This window comes from Pogona vitticeps, chromosome 4 (assembly GCF_051106095.1).
Source record: "Pogona vitticeps strain Pit_001003342236 chromosome 4, PviZW2.1, whole genome shotgun sequence".
Lineage (NCBI taxonomy): Eukaryota > Metazoa > Chordata > Lepidosauria > Squamata > Agamidae > Pogona > Pogona vitticeps.
In genome coordinates, this window is record NC_135786.1 from 194024126 (window position 1) to 194037385 (window position 13260).

Here is a 13260-nt window from a genome sequence, read left to right on the forward strand (position 1 = left end):
CTACTCTGGAACCCTCCTGCTGGTAACCTTGTGTAACAAAATCAGTTTTTCCTATTTGAAAGGCTTTTTAAAAGGATCAATATTTCAGCCTTTGCAGCCTGGATTCTTTCCAAATTAAAAAAAAAAAGCAGATGGAGTCTCTTTCTCATTCTCTTTCAAAATAAGCCAGGCTAGTCTTTTAAATTTATTTGATCTGTTTGAAATCTAGGGCTGCTTAAGATTGTTTGTTTCTGTGTGGAGAGTACTTTACCGACAACCAGTTTCCTTCATGGATATCACAATAAATTACATTGGAGATGTTTGTGTGCAAAGTATGATAGAGCACATAGCACTATTACTTCATTCATTGTGTAAATTGAAATTACCAGTGTGGCTAACTACAGAAGTCTAAAATGTGAAATATTTAAGTTATGTATTAATTCTATACTGTTACTCAGCTTTAAATCAATTTTTTTCAGGAGGGATGGCTGAGTATGCACACTCCTGCTCATCTCACATAAAAAGAGGTGTGTCAAGCCTATAATATTTCCATCCTTTTCAAATTAATTGAGTATTAGTGATGCAACCATGGCAATATTTGTACTTTGTTTAAGACCAAATTATTATCCAGACCAGCAGTCCAGCCCGTAGAGACATTCTTGCAAAGGTGAAAGTAGAATACAACAGACCCACCTGCTCTTCTTATCCTTGATTATATAGCAATTGGTTACTCTATTTTTATTAGACAAATACACTGAGTACGAATGTAATTTTAATGTTGAAACTTCCTGAAAAACATAACATAACTTAGTCACTAGTATGCTGTTTAAAACTTTTAAAAGAGGAGTTTGAAAACACAGCAAGTCATTAAACAAAATAAGCAATGGGAACAATAGCAGAGTTTTTCTGTGAGCACAAATTCATTAGACATTTTATTGAACTGTAAGAAAAGGTTTGATTTTGATTCAGTTTGGATTTAAGCTTTTATTTCAAAAGTAAATATAAATCCAAGAATGTGAAATAAAGCCACAAACACAAAAGAAACATTACTTCTTTGACATCCCCACCTTAACATAGTGACTATTCATACCTCATCTATTCTCTATTTGAACAAGAGTACAAGAGAATGGGAAACACACATAGAATCATTATTAAAAAACAAACAAAAACACTATCCTGTTTGAAGTTCTATCCTGAAAGACAATTATATAACATTTTGCACTCAGAAGACTGAAAAAATATGTTGAAATTTCAAGTCTAGAAAATACAACTTGAATTTTATAATGCCTAAAACATCATTCCTTTTAATAAAATAAAATTGATGTGCTATATTCAATGCTTCCCACAGATTATCTGTCAAAAGCACTGCAGTAGTTTTACTGTATAGGACAATCTCTACTCCTCGTCAGTTTTTACTTCTGTGAACCAAAGCTGGCACACTTATTTCTAGCCATGAGTGTATTTATTCATTAGTGTAAATTTGCACACATCTGGTTAACAAACCAGAAAAACTATTTTGTTGTAGAGATATATTTTTCATAATCAAGACAAAAAGCTTTAATTTGCATGAAATACAACCTGAAATTATAACCATGTGTTTTAAAGGCATGAGTCCAATAAAATACTTATAATATTGTAGATACCTACAAAAACATGACACTTAGATCAGGTATACTTTAAATGGTTTTCCTCTGTGAATAAAGTATCAGGTTATAAGAATGTATACAGTGTTCTCATGTATCCTGATTTTATTTTGCTTTAATAATTTTTGTTTATTACAATTGTAAATTACACAAGAAGTTTCTCCATAAGGAATGCTTTTGATTGGGCCCTAACATATAAGGTATCCTTAACTCTAACAGTTTTACAGCATATCCTGAACTCTTTCTCACTGATATTTAACATTAAGTATTAATATGATAAGGCTAGTAGAAATTACATATTCCATCATGCAAAAAGATTTTAAAAAAACCAAACAATGTCACTGAATAATGAAAAATGTCAGATGGAACAATATTCGAGCAATGTCTGTTCCCACGCTTGCAATGTAATTGGTTTCCAGAAGGATGAGTATCAACAGCAAATGTAGGAACTACTTGCCTTGCCTTATCTTCATTAAATAAGGAACAGAATCCACTTAAAAGTGCACCTTCTGAAAAAACCCTTAAAATTTACCATTACAACTAAGCAAATAAAGCAATGCAAGCTCAACTTTTTGTTTATTCTACTCTATAAAGTAGTAAATATAACAGTAAAAACCTAAATTACAATCTTTAATATATGAAACAGGTTTTCTGTACCACGAACTTTAAAAAGATTTTTTTTCTGTGAATGCTGGAAAGTTGAGAAATATTTTATAACTATCATAGGCTGGTGTTAAAGAAAATGGGTTGTAGTACATTTTAAAAAGTGTATAGTTGATGCAATGTTTTCTTAAGGCTCTGAGAGAGAAGCACTCATTTTTCTTGAGATCTTTTGGCAAGAGATATAGAAAGAAATATAGTAGGGCCATTTGACATTCCTCAACTTGAATGTTCGTGTTTCATTCAGTGTCTGCACAGTTATTGCACACATGTATTCCTCGGAATACATTCACATCAGCATAGTAACAATGATTGCAATATAGCGATGACAAAATTAAGGGTTCCAATTCAGTATAAAAACAGAACTGTCTGCATGTTCAAGAACTTACATGGATTAATGTAGACAGTCCCTACTGATTTCTCAGCATAGTTGCTCAATTATTCACAATTACAACATTTATCTAACTCTCATCAATACAAATCTGCAATGGAGCAAAAAAGATTTATCATTCAGATTCTTAATTAGTGACATATACTGCTTTGGACTATATTTCTATCAGGGTTAAAAGAGATTTTTTTTGTTTTGGAAAAAAAAAGCATCAAGTGAATTTAAAATAGGAATCTACTACTGTATGCAAGTCGCTGTAGCACAGTTAAGACAAATCATGTTTCATTTCACCACTGCATCTTGCTTGCTTGCTGAAAGACTATGGGTATTTGTCCCTGTATTTCTTTGTAAATGCTACATTTCAAGAATTATGGAACTATCAAGTAGACATTATCATATTCTGTTAAAATTATTTCTGTCTGTAGTATGTCAAGTAGGCTTTCAATGATTCAGGGAGTGGTAAACTCATAATTTTTTCCCTCAACAGATTTCGTGGCGGTTCCTCTGGTTTCAAAGCTTCATTGTGTTCTTTGTCATCCTCTTCTTTGTTGTCTTCTTCCATCTTTTCATCCTCTTCACTATCTAGAGGTTGAGGAATGAGCTGATTGCCTACAAACACATATGTATTAATCCTGCGCCTACGGCATTTTCTGCGCTTACGTTTTGGTGGAAGCTTCTGAGTAATACCCTTGGCTTGCATCTCTTCATTTATATAGTTTCTAAGAGTACGCCTAATGTAGATACGAGCCAAATCTTGTAGATTTCTAACAGCACATGGTGCTAAAAGAAAAAGAAAATCAGGATATTTTTCAAGGTCAAAAACTGAGCTAACATGAACTGTATGTACTTACTGTAAAGTGACATGAAAAGTTCAGAAACAACACATTTTGAAATAAGTTTTATTCGTTTCTTCCAGTTTTAGCCATAATTAAAACAGAATAACTGAAACTAACAGGCCTCAGACATAGCTACTTATTAATAAAGCTAGAATTATTCCAGCAATACTGTAAGAGGTAAAAGAACCACACACTATAAAATATGTCAATATTTAAAGCTTCAGAATTGTTTATTTTGCTAGGATCTAGACAACATTAAAATAATTCAAAAGGCCTACAGGGCATTATCTTTTATTTACAGTAGCTCTGTGTTCTAATATAGAATCAGTTTTGAAAACAGTTTCAATATTAGTTTCTCATATGATACAGAGTTTCGTTGCTTTTTAATGGGGATGGGTGGGTGGGTAGAGATAGAATAATCATGCATAATTGTTCAAAATAGCTTTTAAATCCTAGCTTTTATATGTGGAGTAAATGAACAACTTAAAATGCAAAAACATAAAATTAATTGAGAAAATGTATTATAATAACTTTTAATAGAAAAACAAGAAAATTATATCAAAGGAGGCAGCCCATCTAGCTTATTTCACAGTTTCCTTCAACAGTCTTTCCCCCCTCATGTAGATATCACATTAAACACCTTGTTAATGCAATGTATCTACAGACACATAAACAGATTAATGAAATCTTTCTGGAATTTTCTTCTTGGTACAACATCAATAATGTTTATAACTATATTACATCAATAGCATAAAAAAGGGTTCTGGGAGAACAAAAGTATTAACCATGGTGAAACTATGTACAGATGCATCGGTTTTCATATCCATCACTAAAAGCATCTTTTCTGCCTACTAATGAGCTGTTTGTACTTTCATTTTGAAATGTTTAACACAAAATGTTTAGGTCCAACATAGAATGTAGACTATAAAGTTTCATCTAAATGCTTCCCTCTATGAAAATATTTGTCCACAAAATAATTTTATTTGTTGTCACTTTTTTATTATTTATGTGAAGAAATCAAAGATATTTCTCATTCTCAAAGCATGAAGACAAGTTACACTGCTACACCATACAGGATAAATCCTCAGAAAGATGGACATGATTATGTCAGAAAGAGAAAAAAATACACTTGCATTTAGATTAATCTGTGCAGAAAAAAGACATTTTACGTATAGTTCTTAGAATTCTTATGGAAGCCACAATGTGCTTGCTACTGTAGCCAACACAAATACTGAAACAGTTGTCAACATAAACCTGTCACCAAGCAATGTCACAGAGCTATCATCAGAGAGTGGCTGTTCCTGTTGGCTTTATGGCAAAGGGATGGCTGAGGAAGAGGCAAGTAGGAAGAACTGATTTTGCTCCCACAGCAATGCATGCTAGTATATCTTTAAAATAGGGCCACCAATACAATTCACAGCAAACACTAGCTACAAGGAGAAGGTGCAATAAATGATACTTACGCAATCCCACTGTGTCATTTTTGCTAGAGTCACTCTTGCTTGGTTGCACAAGTGGAGCAAAAGAAACAGCAAGGATGTTTTTGCTTTCCCAAGTATTCTGTCCAGTTCTCAGAATTTGCGTCAGCTGCATGGAATCATTGACACAACTGATTAAATATATGGTGTAATCTACACCTGTACTACTTTTCATGCAGTGTCCTCATTCTGACATAATTATATGCAATAGCTTTTTTTATCTGAATGACCAGGTTTAACCTTTGGGCTTGTAAGCTTTTCCAATCTCCTCCGTTGTGACCACATAGATATCACAAATCTCTCTCTTGCTATCACATGCAGTAGCTCATTTTTCTTCAAAAGGTAGAGAAACTGTGGTTACTTTTAACTATGATTTACTGAAATCAGCTAATCAGAAATCTTGGTTTAGGAAATTTCCTTGTTTCATTAAAAAAGAGGCAGTTCATAGTAGCCCACATCACTTTCCATTCCATCCCAGCTGATAACCTACCAACTGCCACTGCACATAGCCCTCAAAGCTGAAAAGGTTGCCAATCTCTGCAAAAAACTACATGTAACCAAAGTTCTGTATCTACAGATAACACTATTCTCTCGTGAATTAGAAACAGAAATAAAAGCTTCCACTTTCCTTCTCATGGATATACTAAAGAAGAGATGGAGCAGTTGAGAACTTGTACAGACTTATTTATATAACAGTAAACCATACGGTATCATTAAGCCTGTATGAGATCACTAACTACTGAGTCATGTCTCCACCAATGAACTAAAATACAAACACAGCATTTGCCTGTGCACACAGAAGCTTTGTTCTACCTTTTGCTCCCTTTACTGAAAGGAGTAATCAAACTTGGGAGTCTCTGATTACTAATTAGAAATAAGTTGATTAGTAACTGTTGTTTTTTTGGTAACACTTTGTAGTCAATCATATGGCTTCTGTGCCAAACCTCATTCTAGAATGTTGGGACCTCAGCTAATCACATACACAAGGATGAGTAGAAGCGAACTTACCAGAGATGGGAAAGGAGGTTAAAATGCCTTGGGATCAGTGTAGCCCTTCATTTGAAAGGGCCCACTTCGTACTGAATCTGAAGTCTGTGCAGGTTAGGTTTGTGATCCAGACCACAGTACAGCAGAGGCAATTGTCTGAGGAAAGCTGTGGAGGAAATTACTCTTGGTGGAGAGTGCATGGACCTTTCTTGTAACTGATTTTTTGTTTGTTTGTTTAAAGAACAGCTGCATGATCAATGAAATTCAGAGAGTAAACTAGCGAGCAGGAAATAAGAATCCTTTCTTATTAAACATCTGACTACACTGCCTTAAATTTGCTGTTGTGTTTTATCAAAAACAAGAGCCCACTGAATGCAGAAATATTCTTTTAATGGTGAGAAAAGATGGGTATGTTTTGTCCCCAGGTGAGTGAGGGTCACAGGGTCAATCCTGTGAACAGAGCTAGAAAAGTACCTACTTGCAAACCTGAACAGCAGCTGTCCGTCAATGTTAATAATACTGGACAAAATGGACCAATGGCCTGATTCATATGAGACAGCTTCCTATATTGCTAAAAGGCTAGGAAAGCATGTACCCAAATCAAGTCTACAATTATTGTGCACGAAAAAAGAGATAAACAGTACAGAACTGCCCTGTGTCTCTGTAGTACATGACTGGGCAACATTAGGAGGTTTAGGACCAATTTTATCCCACCTCCTTTGCACACAAACTGCCAATACGCTGAACCATGTTCCCCAAATAAAAAGTGAACATAGATAGAAATTCAGTTTCAGTTTTTTTAAAATGTTGTTGCGGTGTGCTAAACAGTGCAAAGGGCTCCAGTGACATATACAAAAGACAAGTTGACACAAAAAGACAAGTTGCCACAAAAGGCAGGTTTGCCTGGGATGCAATTCAGCTATATTGGCTAGAAAAAAAGAAGGTCACTGGGATGGCTGAGAGCTACAAAAGAATCGTGGGACAGGATGTAGCCATAAGGATGCACTTGAACCACCCTTGGATGTAGGGTTAAAATATAAAGGGCTGGCACACAACTTCCCAGCCTTTCATTCAGAGATAATAGAACAAAAACAGCACCAGTTAAGGTAAGACAGAGCACAAGCTACTGAGGGCTTACAAACCTTAGCTAATAACTGTGTACAGTATGAGCAACAGAACATCTTCCTTTTGGGAGGTGTTTTGTGAAAAAGGATGAAGAATAAATGATTCCCTTCAAAAACGTCTTGGCAATAGATGAGTAGACATTATGAACTAATTGTTCACAAGGATGTGAAATGTGCCACAAGGCAGACCTTAAGAAAGAAAACTGCAAATCTCTATATCTGAAACAAGTCTAATACAAAGAAGGCCCACATATTAATTCATTACATTGCTACACATTTTAAGAATCTTGCATGCAAATGACTGACATGGATGTAACACATACAAGCCTGTTCTACCTTCTGGTAGAAGCAGGTGTGGGACCAACGCGATAGGCAGTTGGGAATGTCAAGATGGAGAATACAGCCTTAGTCTCGAAACAGAAGTTCCATTTCATATGGTAACCAAATGCAAACTCAACAGGAGAGTGAGAGCAAGTCTGTTAATCAAGGTGGTTTCAACACCATGAAATGAGCAGGATGCCAACTGCACAATCCTGCTTAAACATGGCCATCATCCTGATGAGTAAGATTAGCACAAATGACCTTGTTCGCAGCATATACTATATATATATATATATGGAAAATTAAAATAGCTTACAGTCCTATAGTGAGCTACTCCCCTACAGCTCTGTTTATGGCAACTATTGACTGAAGGCATGAGTGGCAAAGGGCACCTGGAATAGTATTAACTGTAAGATGATAATCTATCAGAGCCACATTGTTGCATATTACCGTGAGTTTCCCCAAGGAATCCAGAAAATGGAGAAACAATCTCACCAATGTGATACAGAACAATGGTTCCAAAACTAGCTTTTTTGAATTCCATCTGTAGTTATAATCAGGATGCTAACACTCCCCAAAAGGTGATGTACTTAATGATAACCACCTAGAATCAGCAAAGCAATGTGCATCACAAGGCAACAACTGACAGTATCCTTTTGTCAACTTAATGGAATAGTATTCAGCAAGTGGACAAGGGTTATACTCTCTACTTTCTCCTTCTGGATAAATTTCTCCTTTTACTTTCTCCAATTACGCATATATTTTCAACCATCAGTGACTGAACTCAAGTTGCATTTTGTTCAAAACTGAACAACAATGAATCCAAGAGATGGCTTATTTTTGCTATTTCCAAAATGATTTACGTTAGTGACTGCTAGGGTTATTGTAGCTGAGTGTGAAGAGTTCCTACTGAAAGAGATGGCCATTATCAAATGAGCTATCTCATCTCTCTGTTTTTAAGCACATGGACATGAGTGAGACAAGACTAGTTTCAGCACTGATAGAGCAGCCATGGAGATAGGAAACCTAGGGGCCAACATCATGTCAAAAAGTTGAAGTCAGTGATATTGAAAGATCCTCCAAAGTGTGACTAATTCCAATAGCAAGTGGCACTATGGTAAAGCCAGTAGAGACTACAGACTGCTTAGTGACAGCTTGATCTGTAAGATGGCCCATTAGTCCAACAGACAGAGCCATTAACAAACAGAAGGGTCATGGAACAGAAGAGACTTGGCACTGGTATCTCCTTTGAGAAGCAGGGGTTCCCAAAGCAGTTTCCTATGCTGAAATGACTTGTTGGGCCATAGTTTCATGGTAAAGTGCTGAAAATGTTGGCAGGAGCTAACAAGATGCCCTTTTCTGAAGCACAAAATAAGATCTGTGCTCATCACGGAAAGAAAGTTTGCTTCCACAAGAAAAGCTCTTAAGGGATGGTAGTGCTTTCACAGTCAAAGTCTAAAAAGGCCCAGAGTCACATGAAATAACTCAAAACAACAACTAAGACATAAAAACTAAGAGTTAACAGACAAAGAATACACAGGAATTTATTTTCTGGGAAACTAGGGTTATCAGCCTTGGAGCATGTCAACTCTAGAACGTGCTTTATTATCCTGACTTGTCCCAGAATTGACAGAATAAGCAAATGTAGGCTACCAGAAGCTTCCTAATTAGATTGCTCACATGATATAGGGAACAGTGAAGTAGTTTCCTATATAGGCAAAATGCTTGTTCATATTTTAGCTTATTAGGCATAGACAGATATGAATCTCTGATGCAAACAACAGCCTCTACAATTCTCAGCACAGTTACATTATATGGTGAAATCTGATGCATGAAAATCTGTGAATTGCCCAAGGCAACTACTTAAATATATATGATATGTACAGAGGTGCTTCGCTTAACGAGCGCTTCATTTAACGATGAATTCGCTTAGCGATGACTTCGGAGCGATCTTGCGCTCCGTTTAACAATGTTTCCTATGGGCGATTTTTGCATAGCGATGTTTGGGACCATGCTTCGCATAGCGATGACAGTTGGGGTCCCCCTGTTTCGCTTAACAATGGTTTTGACAGCCTCATGTTGGCTGTTTTTAAAATGTTTAAAAATGTTTAAAAATGTTTACAAATGTTTAGAATGCTTGAAATCATAAGTGCACTTAATAAACCTTTTGTTAAACTAATTTGACTTTGTTCCGACTCTTAATTTGTTGTTGAATTTTTTCCCCCATTGAGGTGCATTGAATAGATTTCAATGCATTTCAATAGGAAACCGCGTTTCGCTTAGCGATGTTTTCCCATAGTGACGATTTTTTGGGAACCAATTAAAATCGTTAAGCGAGGCACCACTGTACAATATTTAGAAGTGAAAGATTCATGCCTAGCAGCAGTTGTATGTATAGTTTAAACAAAGGGACACATGTTCACTTTGATGATTTGGGAGTATACACATTTGCTTGGCATGGCTTTCTTTGGAAGTTGCCATTGATGGATAAGGATCAGTTCCAGAAATTTTCTTTTTCCTCACCATTTTAATATATAAGATCTGTTAACTACTCACTCAACTACAGATTCAATTGTCTTTGCAAATACATTAGCTTTCTCTGTGTAGGTCAGTACTTCAACTACAGTGATGCCTCGCAAGACGAAATTAATTAGTTCCGCAAGTCGTGTTGTATTGCAAAATTTTCATTTTGCGAAGTGCGGTACTAAAGGCTGTGCGATTTAAAACAAACCCAAAAAAGGAAAAAAATCATCTTGCGAAGAACAGCCATAGAAAAATTCATCTTGTGAGTCACCAAAAAAATCGCAAAATGCTTTTGTGAGGCATTCGTCTTGCGAGGCATCATTGTACTTATTTTGACATATCCTGCTCCTATTCAATGTACATTCTCTCTCCCCTCGCATGGATAACTCAATCATTATCAGACAAACATAGTATAACGCAAACTTTAAATGTTTAAAAATCATATTATATTAGCATATAATAAAACAAGCTGATAAAAACTGGTTGGTACTTGTGACATTTGAGTGGTCATCTGTTCATTCACATTAATGGGTGCATGCCTGTGCAGAGCACCTCCTTCTAAGCCTTTTAGATGGAGAGAGATAGTTTTGCTGGCAGACCCATGCTATTTATAGCATACATATCAGCATGTATTATCTCAATTCAACATTTGGATAATAGAAAAACAGAGCCAGGAGATGCTGAAGATGGAAGGGTGGGTGCGTTGTGTGAATGCACAAAGACAACTTGAAGAACACACACTACAAAAAGCAACGTGTTATTGTATCTCTCTATGACTTCACACTAATGGGTGAAGACTAGCAAGCTGATTTGTAGAGGAAGGAGGATAGATACCTGCATCTACAGAAAAATGGGAAATGGGTTTGATCTTCCAGAAGAAGCCACCTTCTGAGATCTCTACCCAGATAGAGTGCCAGATAAAAATGAATTGCTGAGAGCAAGCTGTGGCGCCACACAAATCAGGTTAAGGAGGCCTCTTGAAAAGGCAGTAGAAATAGCTACAGGTGGGGTGGAATGGCCTTTAGGGGTGTTAGGCAAAGGAATCATGGCCAACCCTTCAAAATTTCCCCTAAAATGTCAAGAGAACTGCCTGAAAGGTGCTGTTATTTACACAGAAAAAGGTTAATAATTTATTTCACATCAAGAGTATGGGGAGCTTTGTCAGTGTTGAGGAAGATGGGAAAAGAAATAGGTAGTACAATGTCTTGAGAAGGAGGAAATCGGATGCAACCTTGGGGCAAAAAAGAAAAAGAAAGTGGTATTGGGTCACAGTACTATATTGTCTGAATACCAATGAAGGTAAGGCTGGTCCACTCTAAAAAAAGAAACCTCTCCTACTCGAAAATGTAACAGCCACCAGAAAAGTTGTTTTGACAATCATAAACTCCAAAGAGTTTCAGAAAAGACTCAAAAGGAGGTGTTATGAGTTTCATCAGGGAAAGTCTTTCAGGTGGAAGTGGAGGAGATGTAAAAAGAACTCTATGGTTTCTCTACTCCCTCATCCCAAAACGAAACCTTGACACACTTTAGTTTCTGGGACAATATAAAATGAAAGCTGAAGACTATTAGATGGAGTTATAAAAAGGTGAGCTGACAAGGCTTTTACACATTTACAGAAGGGAGACCGACCTTTATCTAACAACATAAGCAAAACTGCACCACATGCGGATTTGTGAATGACCAGACATGTCAACAGACTCTTGAGTAAACAAGCATGAATTTCCTATTTATGAACGTCTTATATCTCTTGCTACAGATCAGTGACATGATTTGTCTCTCCCAGTTTGTGTGCTGCAATCAGAAAGATATTGTACACCAAAAACAAAGCATGACAACCCTAACAGAGTTTTCAAGATAACCGGGATATTTAAAAAGTTCCAACCCCCTAGTGAGTTTCCATGGCTAAGAGGGGATCAAATGCTGTTTGCAAGAATCCTAGTCCATTACTCTATCCACTACACCATATTAGGAATCCCAGTTTGTTTGCTTATATACTACACAGTAAAGGAATCGCTGGTGGCAACCTGCACAACAATGATTTGAACACTGCTATGAATTCCACAAAACTAATGTTATGCCTCTCTGGCTGTCTACTGGCCTTAATGAGTATGTTACTGAATATAACCTTTCCACCCCTAACCTTTGTTGGAAACATCAGCTGAGAAACCTAAATGAAAACTGGGTGGAATGAAAGATGCCTTGGAACATCTGACATGGTTCAGAGAGAAATCTTCAACAGATTTGCTCTTGGCTGGAAACAAAAGTAGGATTGTAGCAGTGTAAAAGCCAGGACTGCAAAAGTATCATGTGCAGCCTGGCAAAATGGAAGATAAGAGACCGGAGAGGCTAAAAGTCGAGTGTAGTGCTGGTAAGATGATCGATGATGATGTGAGATATTGACACAATGCAGTGAGCACTTTCTTCAAGAATCATGGCTACAGCCTGTGGGGAGATTAATCTAGCTCCTATGAACAAGGTATCTCATGTTGGGATCAGGTGTGATTTCTCAATATTGACACACAGGCCTGGATTGTACTGACTGGACAAGATGATATTGAGATGGCACTGAAGTTAAAATTCTATGTGTGTACTAAACAGCTGATCATCAATGAAGGAAAAAGGACAGCTTGCTTACCTATAATTATGTTTCTTTGAATGATCATCTGTAAACCCACACCAATGGAGCTACCATGCTTGGTTCTTGAAGGACAAATCAACCACTTTGTCTTGATCACCTTGTCAAAGAACAGATGACCAGGAATGGTGACTCCTGCTAAAGCTTTTGTAGAACACTTAGCTGCATGGCCAGAATTGATTTACTGCTGAGCCACATTCTTGGCTTCTCCGAAAGAAAGTCCCGTGCCCTGTTTCTTGTCCTCTGGCAGGTGTTCAAAGAAAACAGCCACCTTATTCCACAGGAACAGCTCACACCAATCCAAGTAAGCTGCTGATTTGCTGTACTGAGGCCAAGTGCTGCACTAGAATAGGATCTGCCATCAAGCAGATTTAGGTGTTGTCCCTTTTTATCAGGAGGAGCAGACACTGTTTTCTTTCAATTGGAAGAGACTGCTATTACAGAGTTTGGTAACAGGAATTGAAAAAAGAAAATCATAACCCTTCTCCTGTATTCTATATACATTGTCTGAAAAGGTGGAAAATTTGTGCTACTAAGGGTTTCTGATATACTTTATTTATAGACTTCATCATTGATGAAAGCATGGAAAGGCATACTGGAATTGGGACATGGAACACAGAGAAGACAGGACCATTCTCTGGAGGGTATTGTACAGGTACAAAGATAATTTGAGACATTTGACTAAG

At 36.7% G+C, this 13260-nt stretch overlaps 1 protein-coding gene across 6 annotated transcripts in view; it reads right to left on the reverse strand.

The window, feature by feature from the left end:
* Positions 1-880: 880 nt before the first annotated feature.
* The window catches only part of PCMTD1 (protein-L-isoaspartate (D-aspartate) O-methyltransferase domain containing 1), a 68137-nt gene continuing 55757 nt past the window's right edge, over positions 881-13260 (reverse strand). For all 6 annotated transcript variants that reach the window (XM_078393738.1, XM_078393735.1, XM_078393740.1 and 3 more), the window contains 2 exons: positions 4970-5093; positions 881-3450 (listed from right to left, as the gene is read on the reverse strand). In XM_078393738.1, the coding sequence (XP_078249864.1) occupies positions 3080-3450; positions 4970-5093 (495 nt within the window). In that variant the 3' untranslated portion in view covers positions 881-3079. The remainder of the gene's footprint in view (positions 3451-4969; positions 5094-13260) is intronic.